The 20,095-nt window shown below is 38.2% G+C and overlaps 1 protein-coding gene across 5 annotated transcripts in view; it reads right to left on the reverse strand.

Moving 5' to 3' along the window:
* LOC145996596 (glycerol kinase 5-like) overlaps positions 1 to 20,095 on the reverse strand; it is an 81,474-nt gene that overhangs the window by 44,339 nt on the left and 17,040 nt on the right. For all 5 annotated transcript variants that reach the window (XM_083133153.1, XM_083133155.1, XM_083133157.1 and 2 more), the window contains 2 exons: positions 14,489 to 14,578; positions 3,270 to 3,584 (listed from right to left, as the gene is read on the reverse strand). In XM_083133153.1, coding sequence (XP_082989279.1) covers positions 3,270 to 3,584; positions 14,489 to 14,578 — 405 coding nt within the window. The remainder of the gene's footprint in view (positions 1 to 3,269; positions 3,585 to 14,488; positions 14,579 to 20,095) is intronic.

Raw genomic sequence — 20,095 nt, forward strand, 5'->3', positions numbered from 1 at the left:
AAGTGAAGTACACAAAAATTAAAATAGGAGAACTAAGGACAGAATGCAAGCAAAAGGAATTTAAAAGGCAAGTGAAGGAAGAGTTGAACAAAAGAGAGAGAGAGCTAAGTATCCAGAACCAAGATAAAGAAGAATTAGAAGAAAGATGGAATATTCTAAAAAGAGTATTGATTAAAACAGCTACAGAAGTTTGTGGCTTAACAACTGTAGGAGATCAAAAGAAAAGATCAAGATGGTGGAATAACTTGGTTAAAGAAATCGTTAAAAGGAAGAAACAAGCATGGAAGAGGCACATGGAAAATAAAACAGAGGAGAAATGGAATGAGTATGTTCAGAGGAGAAATGAAGCAAAAGAAGCAGTCTGACAAGCAAAGAAAGAATCATGGGAAGAGTTTGGGTTAGAAATAGAGAAAAACTATCAAGGGAATAGTCTAAAGTTCTGGCAGACAGTAAAAGCAATGAAAGGAAAATATGGGAAGATATTAAGAAACATACGTAGAAGATGAATCAGGAAAGATCCAAACAGAAACTGAAGATATATTGAAGACATGGAGTAAGTATTACGAAAACACATTTAGAGACGAAAATGGGAAGATGAATGAAGAAGATGCAATAGAGAGTGCAAATGTAGAAGAGGATGTAAGAGATGAAATAAAAATGCAAGAAGTGGAGGATGCAATAGAGAGTGAAATTAGGAAAAGCAGCAGGAGCAGACGGAGTATACCCAGAACTAATAAAGATGGGAGGAAAGAAAGTTGTACAATGGTTGTGTAAGATTTGTAATGAAGCATGAAAGAGAATAAAAATACCCAAAGATTGGGAGAGAAATATGATTATACCAATGCACAAAAAGGGTAGCACTGTAAAATGTGAAAACTATAGAGCAATCTGTCTATCTTCAGTAGCTCTAAAAATGTACACAAGAATCTTGGAAAGAAAACTAAGAGATGAAGTAGAGGAGGAGTTAGAAGAAGGAAAAGCAGCTTTCAGAAGAGGAAGACAAACGCAAGATCACATATTGACGCTACAAGCCATAGATAAATTTCTTAGCAGAGAAAAAGAACTGTTTGTAGCCTTTCTGGATTTAAAGGCAGCCTTTGATACAGTACCACGACAGCAACTATGGTCAGCGTTACAGAAAATAGGAGCCTCAGAAAAATTAGTAAGAAGAATACAAAGTGTCTACAAGACAGTTAAAGGAATAGTGAGAATAGAAGGGAGGAATCAAAAGAATTTAACATGAACAAAGGAGTTAAACAAGGAGATAGCCTCAGCCCCTTTCTATTTATAATACCAATGGATCTAATACATAAACAAAGTAGAAGAAGAACACGAAAATGTAAGGTTGGAAATAGGAAACTGAAACCAGTTTATGTACAATCACTTCTGTATGCTGATGACATAGCATTAATAACATCAACAAAACAGGAACTACAAAATACAGTAATAGAATGGGCCAGCTCAAAACAAGATAGAAAATGATAGTGAACCCAAAGAAGAGTAAAGTAATGCATATATCAAAGCATGGAAATGAAGAGAGATTGGAAATAAAATGGCAAGGAGAACAGCTAGAACAAGTGAATAGATATGAATATTTGGGAACAATAATAACAGCCGATTGAAAAGTAGAAGAAATAAATAGCAGGGTTCAACAAACAAATAAAATATGTTACCAAATAAGTAATACAATAGTAGGGGAAAAGGAGGTACAAGAAAATACTAAATTAATGATTTACAAAACCATAATTATACCAACAATGCTCTATGGCATAGAAGCTTAACGCTCCAAAATAAGCATAAAAGTAGATTAACAGCAACAGAGATGAAATACCTCAGAAGAATCGTAGGAAAAACCAGACGAGATAGAATCAGGAACACTAAGATCAGGGAACAGCTACAAGTAGAATCAATTGAAGAGATAATAGAGAGAAGAACACTGGGCTGGTATGGCCATGTCATGAGAATGGGAGAAGAAAGAAAACCAAAACAAGTAATGGAGGCGAGACCAGAAGGAAGGAGAGGAAGAGGAAGACCTCGCATAGAATGGGAGCAATACCTGTCAGAGATGGTTACTAAAAGAGGAAAGGCACTAATGGAAGTTAAGGGAATGGCACAAGATAGGAAGAGTTTTAGCAGATGGCTAAAGGACCCCGACGCCTAACAGCATGAAGGGGAAGAAGAAGTAAGTAAGTAAGTAAGTCTTAAGTTAAAGAAATAAACAGATATTTCAAATTAGGAACATTTTACATTTAAAAAGTACTAAATAAGCATATATTTGGAACAATCATATTATTGATTGATGACAATTGTCATTAGTGGGACAGGTGAGCCTAAAAACCATGTGCAGACTAACAAGTAAGTGTCATTTCAGTGAAAATATTGGAACATTTCGAGTCGCCCCTGTAAGTCAGCCAAGGCACCTTGGGAACCACTGTCTTAACTTATATGTATTTGTCCACTGATGATGCAGAACCATGTATTTTTTTATCTTGTGCAAATTTCAAAACCTCTTTGCAACTATAGTTATAATGAATTACCACTATTAGTTCTGACTTAATTAATTTCTATGCTCCTTTGTTTCTATGATCAGTCTATTTATTGCTCATCAGTGAAGACAAACCTGTCGGTGTGAACATTTGAGCCTGGGATGCTTGAAACAAAACCTAAGATCTTACAAAAGTTTGGCACGTCAATTTGTATCTTAAAGCACTGAAAATATTTATAATACTACAACAATATAGTCAAGCAACCACTTCCCATAAAATTGGGTGATTTCACAAGGAATGGGCCATGTGAGACTAAAGAAGTAATATGAATAATAACCCATGATGCAACAGCCAGTGAGGGGCCAGGGCCTACCTACCGACTCACTCCCACCTGGAAAATCATCCAACCAGTTATGGAGTGACGTGAGGTCAGCATGACAAACCAACCCCCCAGTCGTTGTTGAAGGTTTCCACATCCAGGATATGCTATTCATTCATCCCCCCCCCCCCTGCCCCCACACCTAATTTCCTAACGGTGGTGAGTGCCAACAGGCCCGTACACAGACCGAAATCTCAGAGAAAAGTTGTTATGCTTCTCTCAGGAGATTCGAACCTACATGCATCCCGTAGCCGGAGCCCAAAGCATGATGCCTTAGACTGCATGGCCACAGTCCAGGAAAGTAATATCAATAATTAAAATAAATGTCACATATTATGATAAGAAAATACCATAAGAAAAGCACACAACACATAAGAGAACCCATCACGCTTCCGACTACTCACAACACAAACTATTGGAATGGGACTACCAAAGACTTCTGGGCGGCACGTTCCGAAATCACCACAAGTGTCCAATGCTTTCGGAAGCATTGATGATGGAATGCCAAACATGTTCAAGGCCCACTGTCCCCACGATAACACAAACGGATCAAAGATTCCGGTTGCACTAGCATTTGAATAGTCCGTCGCATGAACTTTCCCTCCTGTGAGTCTGTACACTAGCCACGTGTCTATCGTTCCAAACATTGCCTTTCCTTCCTTCACTCGCACTTGAAGCAGTGGTATGTTCTTCAGGGCCCACACAAGCCGTAAGGTAACCTGAAAATAGAAGGGAGTTTTGAGCAGGGTAAATATTCAAAAGGAACGTTTGAAGATAAAAATCTCTAAACCTTGAGTTGTCAATATACTTGTGATTACGTGCACGGGCATCCATTAGATTCTATAGGGTGGGTCAAAAAGTCACAATTGGATATTGATATTATTATTACTGAAAAAAAAAGTAATCAATGCAGAAATTGTATTGAACTGAACCAGATACACTAAAAAGTTAAATAGGACCAGAATACCTGTAACGAGGGCTCGAAAAATCCTGGTCGCCAGGGTGCTATGGCAACTAAAAATTTCAGCCTGGTGACTATGATCTTTGGCTGCAATATTGCCATTTTTTAAGTTTCCATGTACAAAATTTTGAAGATTCTAAGTTGAAAGTCCAGTACAGCGTAAGTTAGAAAATGATTTTTTTATCAACGTTCTGAATATTCTATACAAGAAAACCAAAAAAGTTCTTGCCGTTTTTGATGTCCCATTAATCATGCGCTCACAGAGAGGAAACAAAATGACGCACGTACCTGCCAAGCAATAGGAAGTTAGTCAACAGTTAGTTGACTGTCAGTAATACAGGCACATTGCACACACACAGCAGTCATAGCTCATCCAGTGTCGAAGAGAAATGGAGGTATTGAAGCAGCTTGTTCGTGTGTGTTTGTTGTATGACTTTAAAGTGGGCCTGTCAGCTGCCGCATCAAGTTGCCTCATTTGCCAGGCATTTGGGGAGAATGCCGTGAACGAATGCACTGCCAGGCATTGGTTCCAGAAATTCTGTTCGAGAGATGTGAGCCTTTCGGATGAACCTCACAATGGACGACCACATGTGTTGGATGCCGAGGTCCTGAAAGCAGCCATCGAAGAGAACAGTGGTCTAACGTGTGATGAACTTGCAGAAAGGTTCAATGTTTCAGCTGAAACAGTCAGATTGCACCTACATGAGATAGGGAAGTCATACAAGTGGGTACCCCACACATTGTCGGCAGCCAACAAGAAACAACGAGTGACAGCCTGTTTGTCCTTGCTCACTCGGCACGTGAACACACCCATATTTTATCGCTTGCTCACTGGTGACAAAAAGTGGGTCCTCTATGACACTCCCAAGCGTACCAGACATTGGTTGTCGCCACGTGACCCTGTTCCTCACATCTCAAGACCACCTCTGCACTCACGAAAGGTTATGCTCTCTGTATGGTGGAATTGTCAGCAAGTGGTGCATTACGAGCTCCTTCCACCTGGTCAGACCATCACTGCTGACCTCTACTCTAAGCAGTTCCAAAGGGTGCACCGTGCGGCAGAAGGAGCCGGCATTGCTGAATCGCAAGGGTGTGCTGTTCCTGGACGACAATGCCAAGCCACATGTGGCAAAGAGGACCCGGGAGACCCTTCAGCAACTTGGCTGGGAGACACTGTGCCATCTACCATATTCACCGGACCTTGCACCAACAGATTACCACCTGTTTCATTCCCTCGACAACCACCTCTGTGGGAGATCCTTCGCAAATGAGGAAGACCTGTGGAACACACTCATGGCCTTCTTTGCATCCAAGCCCACCGAGTTTTATCAACACGGTCTTGTGCAGCTGCAGGAACGTTGGCAAAAGGTGTTGGATGCTGATGGAGATTACTTTGAAACCTAAATACCACTGTATTGCTCTTTGTTTATCACTGCTCTAGAACGGCAAGAACTTTTTTGGTTACCTTGTAGAATCAGTAACTATTTCTTACTCTTTGTCCCCCAACCCCCCATTTCCCACTTTATCACATGATTTAGCGATGTTTTGAATACGGTGATGCTCAGCTTCTTATAGCATGTAGTAGGCGGTTACCTCGCACCTGATTTTTAGAGATGGCGCCTAGCTCTGAAAAAGATTTTTCGAGCATTGCCTGTAACATTAATGTCAATTCAGCTCTCACACTCATGGACCAATATCAGAAAATTGACTCCTAACTAGAGTTGGAAGTGGTTGAAAGAAAAATGGCTTTTTTGGGAAAAAAATGAGTTTTTTCCGGTGTTTTTTTTTAAATTTCTTCCCCAAAGTGTTCCAAATCAATGAAAATACATTACTTGGCTTCATTTATCTTATTTCACAACTTTCATTTATCTCTCTACTGTAAAAAGATGACCATATTTAAATTTAAAGTACAACTTTCAACATGGAATTCATAGCTAGACAAAGTAGTTTGAAAAAATAACTGCTTTTTTGAATGGATAGTTTTTCCCAAAAGTTATCTTCAAATCTCAGTAGGTTTTTAAATACATCTACATAGTATATACACACACTCACATAACTTGAGTAGTTCTTTATATATATATATACAAGGTTTGGCTAGAAAAAAACCGGATTGATGTTGCTATTGGCAAACAACGAATGCGTGAAGGTTGAGCAATGCATGATTTTATACTACCATACCCTGCCTACAGAATGACTAATTGCCCTGGGTGCAGGCCTCTCAGTTTCGCTGTGGCACTTGGACAAAGCGGAACGTGCATCTGTGCTTCGTCGGAAAAATGCTGAGTATTAAAATGGAACAGCGTGTCAATATGAAGTTCCTTTACAAACTGGGGAAATCCGCAACAGAAGCGTACGACATGTTAAAAACTGTGTATGGGGATGAGTGTTTATCACGCACACAAGTGTTTAAGTGGTTTAAACGGTTTAAAGAAGGACAGGAAATGATCCAAGACAACCCACGTTCAGGATGACCATGCACGTCAAAAATGGAAACAAACATTCAAAAAGTGAGTGATGTGATTCGAAAAGATCGTCGATTGACCATTAGAGCAGTTGCTGAAATCACAGGAATAGACAAAGAAAGTGTTCGACAAATTTTACATGAGAATTTGAACATGAGTAAAGTGTGTTCAAAACTCGTGCCAAGGAACCTGACATTGGTACAGAAGGAAGCTCGAGTGAACATTTGTACGGACACTTTGAAGAACATTGAAACAGACCCTACATTCTTAGAGAGAGTGATAACCTGTGATGAATCGTGGTTTTTCACGTACGACCCTGCCACAAAGCGCCAATCAATGCATTGGAAGACCCCGAGTTCGCCACGTCATAAGAAAGCTCGCATGAGCAAGTCCAAATTCAAAGCCATGATGATTGTCTTTTTCGACATTCGAGGCATTGTGTACGTTCATTGGGTACCCGAGGGTCAAACTGTAAACCAACATCATTACATTAATGTGCTGAAAACCTTTCGTGAGCGAGTAAGAAGACGACGACCTGATTTGTGGCAACGGAAGTCATGGATTCGGCACCAAGACAATGCTCCTGTCCATACGGCCCTGTCAATGAAGACATTTTTGGCTAAATATGGCATCCCAGTGTTAGAACATCCGCCGTATTCGCTGGACCTTGCTCCCTGTGACTTCTTTTTATTCCCCAGAGTGAAGTCTGCCCTAAAAGGAACCAGATTTGAGACAGTAGAAGCTGTGCAAAGAAAAGCGACGGATGTAATGAACATGATCTCCGAAAATGACTGACAACACTGCTTCCAGCAATGGAAAATTCGTATGGAGCGGTGTACAGATCGTGCAGGGGAGTACTTTGAAGGAGATAAAGTTCCTGTTGTACAAAATGCTGAATAAAAGATTTCATAGCATCAGTCCGGTTTTTTTCTAGCCAAACCTCGTATATATTGTAAATAGAATCTAAAAGTATATTTTTCAATGTTTGACATTTTTGTAAGTCCACTTTATGCACAGATAGGGTCATCGCGACTGAACCTACAGTTTAAAGTGGGATCCAAACCAGTGCACAATGTGCCTCCACCCGGTATCAAACCTGGGATTCCTTGATTACAAGGCCACGACATTACCACTACACCATGGGACTTTTCAATACTTCGATTTGCACATAAAGCAAGAGAAAAAGATGAAATCTTCCTACATCTTTTAATACACTTAATCAAATGTATCCTTGATGATACAGTTTCTTCTTGAACTATAATATCAAACTCCTTTACATTGTATTTGGCGTAAAAAATTTGTATTCTGGCTTTCAAGTGTATCACATATAATTTGAGTTAATGGCCACTAAACTTGGTAATGGAACACGATCTGGTGTATTTTGGCCACCTAGCAGTGGCGGCAATCGGGTTCCCAAACTGGAGGAACAAGGTGCCAAAACTGCAGGGGATGGGGGGGGGCAAAGACAGTTTATTTCCCTGTAGATAATGTTTAGCATAGTGCGGGGGCAAAAGTGGTTAAAAATGGGGGACACTGTCCCCCTCGCCCCTCTAATTGCCACCTAGTGTTGTGGTTCTCAACCGTTTGAGACCACAGCATGGTAAATTCATTTTATAAAAGTCAATGCCCTGCTCAAAAATTTCTAATTTCTATTTTCTTAAACTTTTTACATTAATATCCACCCTTGTAATTAAGTAGTAATAAATAATGGAATATGATATATGTCTAGGCTTGTTGACAAATTTAAAATTTCGCTTAAAATACTTGGCAACCATTTGATTTAATGAACTCTCATGGCTTAGTATATTCATGCCAGGGCTCGGTACGGGGCCACAGCCTGCCAGTAGAGACACTGCCCTAGTACATTCTGGCCCCAAAACTGAGACAGAAACTGAAATAGATTCGCCACAAATGGCATGTTTTTAAAATCTGGCTTTCTGGCAGTAAAATTTTGTTTGTTTAAGCCCACTGTATGCTCATACATGTCAATTGGTGTTGGACCTACAGCTTAAAATGAGACTTGAACCCCCGTGCTTTCATTCAGGATTGAACCTGGAACCCCTTGATTACAAGTGACATTACTTTATGCTGACCTGTATCTTCTCGAGCTAGAAATATTTAAATATAAAATGCCACAAAAATAACATCGATGATTTTTCAAGATTTTAAAAAATTTGATTCTGTCCTTGCATAAGTTAATGTTTGTTGTTCGAGAAGTCTGCAATATTGGTTTTTAGTTTGTACAGCCATTGATGCAAGGCTACCAGATGCCCCAATTTAGTTGGGACAGTCCATTCATTTTAATCCCTGACCCAGCTTTTTCAAAGTACTCATGAAAATTATTTTTTTCTTAACTCACATTTATACATGTTATTTATTATAATAATTATATATATAATATTATAATAATAATTCCTAATATGCGTCATTTAATTTTTTATATTTATAGTTTACTAAACATAGAATTATCAAGGCTATTCAATGGTAGTGGTATAAAAAAATTAAATACTTAAGTGTATGTGTATTTTAATCATATTTCAATTTCGAGTGTGTGTGCGTTCATGTCAAATCTGTGCAAGTGTTAAAAGTAACATGCGGGTGTTCTCCAGTTTATTTTGGTCATCCTCTTCAATACATGCAGCAAGAGAATCCTGGTTTCAGTACTAGTAAGTCCAATAATATATCTTATTTTCACTCTCGGACCAGCCTAGTTGTTTTTGTAACTATTTTAAAGAGGTGGCAACACTAAGCCCAACCACGGGCTATTTTATGAAGCTATGCCAAATGGAAGTCGAGTCCAGCGCTCAACCCTCTGCCGACCCTCCCTCACTTTCTCTTCCCCATTCCCACCCTGCTGTAACGGTACTGAAGGAGGAGCTAGCCAAACACCCAAGGGCATTCCATGCAGCGCACGTCAACTGTCAGAGTCTTTTGTCCCACTACGACGAATTCCTAACTATTTTTGCCCCTCTTTCTTGTGATGCAATTCTAGTGTCGGAGAGCTGGCTTGTTTCATCGATCCCAGATCACCTGGTCAGCATGCAGGGATACAGGCTTTATCGTTGCGACAGGATAAATAAAAGAGGTGGAGGTTGTGCAATATATGTAAAAGAAAATATTCCCGTTAAAATCCTCTCTCGTTCGCAAGGAGAATACTCGAGTAGTTCGGAATATTTGATCCTTGAGCTAAATGTAAACAACCAAAAAATCCTCCTCAGTGGAGTGTATCGATCCCCGAAAACTGATTTTGAAAATTTCGAAAAAGAAATATCTAATTTTTTACCGATATACGAACATTGTATTATCCTGGGTGAGGGGGGTTTTGCCCCCTAAAACAGTTTTTTAGCCGAAACAAAAAAAAACACACACACAGACAAGTACGGAATTACAAAGACACCATATCGTCTCTGAACCTATCAGCCTGTTCGTTAAAAGCCACACATCGTTCTCATCAAAGCGAAACGCTTATTGACCATATATTAACAACCAACCCACTAAACATTCTAAATTTCGGACAAGTTCCAGTCCAATGCATATCGAAGCACGATCTTATTTTTCTGTCCTATTCTCTGAAAACATATAAATATAAACCAAAAGTAATCTCCTTCAGAGATTTTAAACAGCTTGATATTCGAGCTCTGAATATTGAAGCAGGAAACATGCCATGGCACCTCATGTCCTCTTTTCAAACAGTTGACGAGAAAGTGAATCTCTTAAACTCCCTCATCCTTCATATTTACAACAAGCACGCGCCCGTGAAAAGAAAAAGAGTTTCGTGACCTCCCAGCCCTTGGATCACCCCCGAGATCCTGCAGCTGATGTCCTGTAGGGATGCTGCTTACAGCCGGTATAAGTCCGCACTCAAAGTAAACCTGCAATCAGTACATGATTATTTTGAAGAATACTGCATTCTTCGGAATCGGTGCATGCAGGAAATACGAAAGAGAAAGTTTTGCTTTGCGGGACAACTATTAAACTACAGATCGCAGCCGAAATCGCTGTGGAATAAACTTAAAATGTTCGGCGTTGGGAAAAAATATGATAGTAATGAAATTGTTGGCATCTCCACAGAAGAACTAAATGGCCACTTCCAAAACGTATCAGGTATAAATCCTGAAATTAAGAAACGTGCAATCGACTCCATAAGTGTTCATAAAAGCAACAACAACAATAGTTTCGATTTCTCTTTTATAACGCATGAAAAGGTCCAAACTACAATTAATAAAATCAAATCTAATGCAACCGGAGCAGACGAAATTTCTATTAACATGTTAAAGTATATCACTACCCATATCTCACCCGCAATTGCAGATATTTTCAACACATCCCTGTATACTGGCACATTCCCAAGCATTTGGAAACTCGCTCACATACGCCCCCTGGCTAAAATCACCAAAATGGTAAGCGCTGAAGATTTTCGACCAATCAGTATTCTCCCAACTTTGTCAAAAGTATTTGAAAACATCGTTCACGAGCAAATTTTTAACTATGTGCAATCGACAAAATTGTTAAACCCCTTCCAGTCCGGTTTCCGCCCACATCACAGAACCAGCACAGCGCTCATTAATGTGGTGGATGATGTAAGGTCGGCGATGGATAAGAGATATTTGACAATGCTAGTTCTCCTCGATTACAGCAAAGCCTTCCAAACCGTAGACCACGATATCCTACTGGCAAAATTGTCATCTTATTTCAACTTTTCCCAACCTGCTGTTGACTGGGCTCACTCATATTTAGCAGCCAGACAGCAATGCACATTTGTTTCTGACAATAAGTCGTCGTGGCTGCCGACGAATTGCGGTGTACCCCATGGTAACGTTCTGTCTCCGCTGCTGTTCTCCATGTACGTAAATGACATTTCTGGAAACTTTCAATCGACAAATTACCATCTGTACGCTGATGACGTCCAATGTTATTTGTCGTTCCCTAAACCAAGCATCAATATGGCCATCAAAGCCTTAAACGCTGATATTATGAACGTCTGCAAGTGGTCTCAGGCAAACGGTCTGCGAGTAAATGCTGAGAAAACGAAATGTATTTTAATTGGCTCACGTCAGCTCATTTCCACAACAGAGAAGTCCTCCATCCCTGACATTCTTGTCGAAGGAAACCCCATTTCGTTGTCGCTTTCGGTCAAAGACCTGGGAGTCGTTGTGGATGAAAACCTCACTTGGAGTGACCATGTGAAGGCCATATGCAAAAAATCCTACGCAGCATTACACTCACTGTACCACCTTAAAAATATTTTACCGCAAGAAGTAAAAAAAAACACTCGTGGAGTCGTTAGTTCTGTCTCAAATAGACTACTGTGACTTGACATATATTGACCTCAACGGTGAACTAGCAAGACGTCTACAGCGAATACAAAATGCATGTGTGCACTACATTTATAATATCAAATATTTTGACCACCTGACCCCGGCTTTCAAGGACCTAGGCTGGTTCGACCTTTCCACTCGCCGCCGCTTTCAGCGCTCTACAAAATAGTAAAGTCACGAGAGCCGTCCTACCTACTTTCTCGATTTCAACCCGTAAGTTCAGCACACACCTTTGCCACCCGTTCGAGACAACTCTCTGCTGGCCATTCCCTCCCACAAGACAACGTTTTATGGAAATTCCTTAACGGTCACTGCTACCAGAGCGTGGAATGACCTCCCCAATGACATAAGAAACTATTCTTCTCTCGGTCAATTCAAATCAAAATTAACAAATCATCTTCTGGAGTCAATTTACCAGTACTGAAAACAGGGAAATAAAATTAAACCTTCGTGTTACATATATTGCACAACCTTCGTGTAGGACCAACACCCACTGACATTTTCTGTAATTTGACTATGTTTGTTGCGTGTGTGTTTATGTTTTACGTGTATTTTTTTTACTTAGTGTGTATGTATTTTTGTCTTTATTTTTTATGTTTTTTTGCATCTTTCTCTTTTATTATTTTTATTTTATTTCTTTTTTTTGGTATCTTAATGTTTTTAGTTTTTATATATTTAACATACAGTTAGCTATAAAAATCAATTTATAAAATGTAAAGTAGAGATGGTTAAGTGGAAGAAAAGGCTTGTGCCTTAACTTCGACATCCAAAACAAGGAATAAATAAATAAATAAAAAAAATAAATAAATAAATAAATATACACCTGGGAAGTTTCATAAAAATTGGAGGGGGACATAGGGGTCAGATCCTTACTTCAATTTGTCCTCGTCTTGACATTTGAGTGGGTTTTGCCCTGTAAAACTGTTTTTTAGCTGAAACAAAAAAACACGTATTTCTTCCTTTGGGCCCCACTATACACCTGCCACGTTTTATGGAAATCGGAGGGGAACACAGGTGTCTGATCCCCACTTCAATTTGTCATCTTGACATTTGAGGGGAGGTTGCCCCCTAGAACAGATTTTTAGCCGAAAAAAAACAACAACACGTATTTCTTCCTTTAAGCCCCTCTATAAATCATGGAAATCGGAGGGGGACACAGGGGTCAAATGCCCACTTAAATTTGCCCTCATCTTGACATTTGAGGGGGGTTGCCCCCTAAAACAGTTTTTTAGCCGAAACAAAAAAACACGTATTTCTTCATTTGGGCCCCACTATACACCTGCCAGGTATCATGGAAATCGGAGGGGGACACAGGGGTCATATCCTCACTTCAATTTGTCCTCATCTTGACATTTGAGGGGCTTTTGCCCCCTAAAACAGTTTTTTAGCTGAAACAAAAAAACACATATTTCTTCCATTGGGCCCCACTATACACCTGCCAAGTTTCATGGAAATCGGAGGGGGACACTTAGATAACCTCCCTTGTTAGTCTTACACTTTGTAATTATATAACACTGCATATATTATAATGTTTTATTTTAATTTGTAAAACTGTAACAGCAGAACAATTGTATAATTTTTGTATAACATTTCTATCTTGTTATATGTGTTAAAGGTTTCATCCTGGAATGGAATGTATGTTTTCATTTCCAATACATTCGAATGAATACATATTCATTTCAATGTAAAAAGTAAAAAGTAAAGTGTTCCCCTGTGCATAGCACCACGCCATGAAGGCGTATAGGGGGTGTGGGGGTAACGCCCCACACTTTCTTGATCCGGTCGTGAGTGGGGGTGATGTGATCAGCATCACGCCCCTGACCACCTTTACCCCCCAGGGTTCCCCCCCAGGTACCCATGTTATTCGACGCTGGGTAGGCGCCGGGGCCGCTTTCACCATTAGAAAAGTTCCCGGATTTGAACCGGCCGGGGATCGAACCCGGGACCTTGAGCACGCGTTACCGACTGAGCCACCGCGGCCACTTATTCATTCATTTCAATGGCATTTACAAAATCACCTCTGACAATTTATGTTAAACAAGTAAGATTATTTTTGTGCACGAGTGTGTTAGCCGATGCTTAGCAAAGTATTTTAGGAACAACACTTGAAAAAATTATTGTAGGACTAACTAATGAAAAATTTCTTTGTAATTGAAGATCATAATAACTTTTATGGTGTGGTAATATTATAATGGGATTGAGATACGAAACTCTCGCATCCGGATTTTTCGGATCCGGATCCGTTTGGCCATCCCTACTCCTAACTACAGCATCGAAATTTCAAATTCAAATTCAAATTAAATTCATTTTTTTATTTGCATGGGCAAGGTTCAGCTTGAGGCTGTTCTGGGATTGACTGACATCTATCCAGAAAACTGACAAATTATAATCAAGCAACACATGTGAGGAGGATACACATTCCTCCCAATCTACAACAAATTTTGACATCAATTTTGGTTGCAAATAATACATTCTTGCACTATAAACAGCACCCGATTGTGAATTTTGGCCCACGGCATACAATATATACATCATTTACATCTGAACAGTTAAAATGGAAATAGATAGCACTGCTAAATAGGTGATTCAAACAAATCAGTTGTGAAGCAGTGAGAAAATGATGCACGAAACTCAGATATTTTCCATTAGTTGAGATTCCAAATAGTCAAATAGTTCGCAAATCAGGGACAATTCCTCCACATAGGAAATGAGGAACTTCCTACAGTTCATTTATACTTACTTCCAGTTCTCTACTTTTTAGGAGTTTAATGCTCATTACAAAATTATGAGCCCAGAGGGACTCGACATTCTGGTTCTAACCCCCCTTCCCTTTCCACTCTCCTGATGCCCATAACAATTGATATGTAAAATGTGAAACATACCTGAACATTCATTAACCTAAACATGCTGGCTGCAAGGAACCTTTTCTGCTGACTCACTAAGTACAGGAACTTCGAAGTATATCTGAATGCCTGCAACAAAATACAACACATCAGGTTCAAAAACAAAACAAACAAAAAGGCAAAACATTTGGAATTGGTAGTTAGAAATACAAGTAACGTCATTGAAATTGCCAGTAAGTCTTCCAACAAACACACAGACAAGACATATAAAGAAAGAGAGATATGCTACCATATACAGTACATGTCAGATATTACATGATCAGGTGTTGGAAGCATTTAGGGATGTTGTTTTAATACTAAGAGCCCTAAACCTGGCCCCTAACAACAAAAACATTAGGGATGTTTTATTAACGCTAAGAGTCGTAAACCTGACCTGCCTAACATAACAGTGAAAAGATTTTACACACCTTAGCACCTCATGTCACATGGCATATAGTACATATTCAACACAAACAAATGCACCTACTAATGCATGGAGGGGGAAAATTCATTCTCCAGAACATTTAAGTGATTCCTAGGCATCTGAAGCCTCCATGTGTTAACAGAAATCAAACCATGTATAAAATGCCTGTGTGCCAGTAGCAGTGATTAGGGGAGCTGCCCCCTCCCCAACTTTTTGTTACCATTTGATCCTGCACTATGGCCTCGTAATGCCAAGCCTTGACTACTTACAAAAGGTAGCTTTTCCATTTTTGTTCTGCTTCTGTTTTATTCTGTTTTGTTCTGTCCATTAGCATCTAACAGCACATTATCCAGTTTAATGTCTCTATGTACATATTTGTGTAGTAGTTGTGCTGTCTAGTATGTTTGTTTTGTCTTGCGTAGTAGTTGTGCTGTCTAATTTGTTTGTGTTTGTCTTGTGTAGTAGTTGTAGTGTGTAGTTTGTTTATGTTTATATTGTGTAGTAGTTGTGGTGTTTGTGTTTATATTGTGTTATAGTTGTGATGTGTTTGTGTGTGTCTTGGGTAGTAGTTGTGCTGTCTAATGTGTCTGTGTTCGTCTTGTGTAGTAATTGTGCTGTCTAATGTGTTTGTGTTTGTCTTGTGTAGTAGTTCCTCCATTCATATTGGGGGTTAGGCGTAGAGCTGACAACTCTGCACTGTAAAAAAAATGTCAAGAAACAGCAATATAAGGCCATGGATGTTCCCAAAGTAAAATATTCCGGAGGTAAAATAGTCCCCCGTTCGGATCTCCGGGTGGGGACTACTTTGGGAGGTCCCTGGACTAAGGATAAGATCTACATTAGGAATAAGGATATTAAATTAGGCACCTGGAATGTTCTGAGCCTTTACCGGCCTGGGGCATTTCAGTGTACAGTTAATGAGATAGTTAAGTATAAATTAGATGTAGTAGCTGTCCAGGAAGTTAGGTGGCCAGGAGAAGGGAATTGTAAAACTAAAAATTATACTTTTTTCTATGGTGGTACTGAAAATCATAATTTTGGAACAGGCTTTTTCATAAATAATAGAATTATCTCGGCTCTTAAAACAGTAGAATTTATTAATGATAGGATATCATATGCAGTTTTACAGGGTAGGTGGTGTAAAATTATTTTAATAAACATACATGCACCAACGGAAGATAAAGATGATAATACTAAAGATGATTTTTATACAGAGTTAAAACAGGTCTTTGATAAATTTTCTCAGTATGATATGAAAATTCTGTTAGGTGACTGTAATGCACAGATTGGCAAAGAAGAGACATTTAAACCCACGACTGGAAAAGAAAGTCTTCATGAATTAAGTAATGATAATGGTATAAGATTGATTACTTTTGCAACCTCAAAGAATTTAATTGTGAAAAGTACCACTTTTAAACATAAAGATATCCATAAATATACCTGGTCTTCTCCAGATGGTAAAACTCATAATCAGATAGATCATATTCTCACTGATAAGAGAAGGCATACTAGTATAATAGACGTTCATACACATAGAGGTGCAGACTGTGCCAGTGACCATTATTTAGTAATTGCTAAATTAAGAGAAAGACTCTCACTGATAAATCATAAGCAACAAAATCTAAAAGTTATAAAATTTGATACAGGAAAGTTTACTGATGAAAGAATTAAGAAAGATTACCAAATTAAACTGTCAAATAGATTTGATGTTTTGAGAATTTAAATGATGATGAAAATATAAATGAAACAGAAGTAAATAAAAATTGGGAGCACATACGTAATGCAATAGAATCAGCAGCTAAAGAAAGTATAGGATACCATAAACCGAGAAAAAGTAAGCCATGGTTTAATAATGAATGTCATAATCTAATAGAAATAAGAAATCAGGCTAGACTTAGGTGGTTAAATAACTCTGATGATACAAATCTAAACAATTATAATAGAATAAAGCGAGAAGTTAACCGCACGTTTAGAAGTAAAAAAAGAGATTACTTGAAAAGCAAAATTAACGAAATTGAAACAAACAGCAAAAAAAAAAAATCAGAGATTTATATAAAGGTGTAAATGAGTTTAGAAAGGGGTGGCAACCTAAAGTAAACTTGATAAAAGATAAAGACTGTGATTTTCTAGCTGACCCAAGCAATATTCTAAATAGCTGGAAGAACTACTTTAATGACCTTTTAAATGTCCATGTAGGAGATAAATCAGAAGTAAATGAAGTACACACAGCAGAACCTTTAGTTCCAGAACCTAAGTTGACTGAAGTTAAAGATGCTATTAAAAGGCTAAAGAATAACAAAGCACCTGGCATTGATTTAATACCAGCTGAGTTAATTAAATATGGTGGAAATTCATTAATATGTCAAATTCATAAATTAATTTGTTTAATATGGAATAAAGAAGAAATCCCTCAACAGTGGAAAGAATCCATAATTGTTCCTGTGTTTAAAAAAGGTGATAAAATTAACTGCAATAATTACCGTGGAATTTCTCTACTCTCAACAACATACAAAATATTGTCTAACATTCTTTTAACAAGACTAACACCATATGCTAATGAAATTATAGGTGATTATCAATGTGGATTTAAACATAACAGATCAACTACAGATCAAATTTTTCACATCAGACAGACTTGAAAAATGTCCATCAGCTATTCATTGATTTCAAAAAAGCATATGATTCGGTCAAAAGAGATAAATTATACAATATATTAGTAGAGTTTGGAATACCTAAGAAGCTTGTTAGTATGATAAAAATATGCACCAGTGAAACAGAAAGTAAAATTCGTGTGGGTATTAATATGTCTGACAAATTTACAATTCATGATGGGTTAAAACAAGGAGATGCATTATCTCCATTGCTCTTTAATTTTGCCTTAGAATATGTTGTCAGGAAGGTAAACGAAACTAAAGAAGGACTAAAATTAAATGGTGTGACTCAGTTGTTAGCATATGCAGATGATGTAGACTTATTGGGGGATGATGTGAATACAATTAAGAATAATGCTAAAATATTTTTCAAAACTGCTAAAGAGATAGGTTTGGAAGTTAACAAAGAGAAAACTAAATATATGCTTATAGGCAGAAACCAAGTGTTAGGTAATAATCAAAATCTAATTATTGATAACAACTCGTTTGAAACAGTTTCCAAATTCAAATACTTAGGAGTAATAGTAACAAATGAAAATTATATTAAAGAGGAAATAAAAAGTAGGCTTAATTCAGGAAATGCATGTTACTTCTCTCTTCATAAACTTTTGTCTTCTCGTTTAATATCTAAGAAACTAAAAGTTAAAATATACAAAACAGTAATTTTGCCTGTAGTATTATATGGATGTGAAACTTGGTCCCTTACATTGAAAGAGGAACATAAATTGAGAGTATTTGAAAATAAGATCCTTAGGAAAATCTTTGGACCTAAAAGGGATGAGGAGACAGGTGAGTTGAGAAGGTTACATAATTTAGAACTACATAATTTGTATTAATGTCCAGATATTATTAGAATAATTAAATCAAGAAGACTTAGGTGGGCAGGCCATGTGGCACGAATGGGAGAGGAAAGAGGAGTTTACAGGATTCTTGTTGGGAAACCTGATGGTAAGAGACCTATAGGAAGGCCAAGACGAAGATGGAGGGACAACGTTGAGATGGACCTAAGGGAAATCGGTAGGGATGGAAAAGAGTATATAGATCTTGATCAAGATAGGGAAAGATGAAAGGCCTGTGTTGCTGCAGCCATGAACCTTCGGGTTTAAGAAGGCTAGAGAGTTAGTTAGTTAGTTAGTTACAAACAAATGAATGGCAACATTAAGAAGTTGGTATATTATATTATATGAGGGTCATGTCAAAACATCTGCACACACCTGAAGCCCAGAGGATGTTGCTTTTGTATATTTTTATGTGTTAAATATTGTCCATGCTTTCTACATTTGGCAAGAATATTACCACAGTTATGTTAGTGTAAATAATAAAGTACTTTTTGGTTTTTCAATGACTAAGATTAATGTCTTATACCTTACTTAATTCATTACTACATAGCGTCAGGCATTTGATATTTGTCATTCTTTTAAAAAAGGAACACATCTGTGTTTTTTCATATTTTTTTAAAGTTTCTAAAGTAAGAATCACAAACCTTCCGACCCTCTGTAAACAACCGTCTCACTTCGAGTAACGTATCACTCTGCACCAGCTGTTAGTGAATGGTGCGGCCATCATATGCTGCTCACTCGCAACATTTAATTTTGCGTAACATGGAAAAACGTATTCTTATTTTAACTGATAATCTACACATGGAAGTAGATTTCTACAAGTGATTAAATATGTGTTCTTGTTCAAGAATGAACATACTTTTCTACGCCAAAAGTTCCATTTATCTGACACTGGGTTAACAGATCCCCCTTCCCCCTCCTCTCTTAGTATGACAGCGCCAAAGTTGTACAAGAGAGTGAGAGATTCGTTTCAGTAAATTCAAGCCTTTTGGTTTTATTGCTTTGTCTTCCACGAAATTATTGCCCAACATTGTTGACATGTAGAGTTTTCTCCTTTGTGCAACAAATATAACGCCAGTTTTAGCAGAAGCTAAACAAAGATAAGCCGGGGAATAAAAATAGATTGTTTATCTTTCTCTCGGTTTCTCGTGCACTAGAAAACAAGAAGACGATCATAAGCACATTATTTACGCACGTCTCATGCAAGTAATGAATTTTCTTACCTTGATTCAGCAGTTCCTTTTTGAACTTGAGGCATTTTCGGCGCTAGACATCATCCTGTCAGAGTACGGTCTGTCAAATTTTTCCTAAAAAGGAACTCAACGTAGCACAAGAGGTGATTTAACGTCGAGTGCTAAAATTGGGGAGATTGTCATCAAGCATCACTATCAACATCTTCCCCCACAGTGGACAGGACTGCTCTTTGATTGAAAGAATACGAAAGCACCTCAGGTTGTATTGCGCTTATCTCAAAATCGGTGTACTTGTTTATACGAGTAACAACGTGTTTTTTTCGCGGGACTCACAACTTTACCGGTCATTTTCCTTTCTTTTACCACACCGAAAACACAAAGATGCAGACACACAATTACACTTGGACCCCAACTTCACTGCTTGCTCAGGATAGCACTGACACAACGTTACATAAACGTTAAGAACAACCTGCTTCTTGCCACTTTTCGAACGGCTATAT

Source organism: Lepisma saccharinum, chromosome 12 (genome assembly GCF_977018435.1).
Source record: "Lepisma saccharinum chromosome 12, izLepSacc3.1, whole genome shotgun sequence".
NCBI lineage: Eukaryota > Metazoa > Arthropoda > Insecta > Zygentoma > Lepismatidae > Lepisma > Lepisma saccharinum.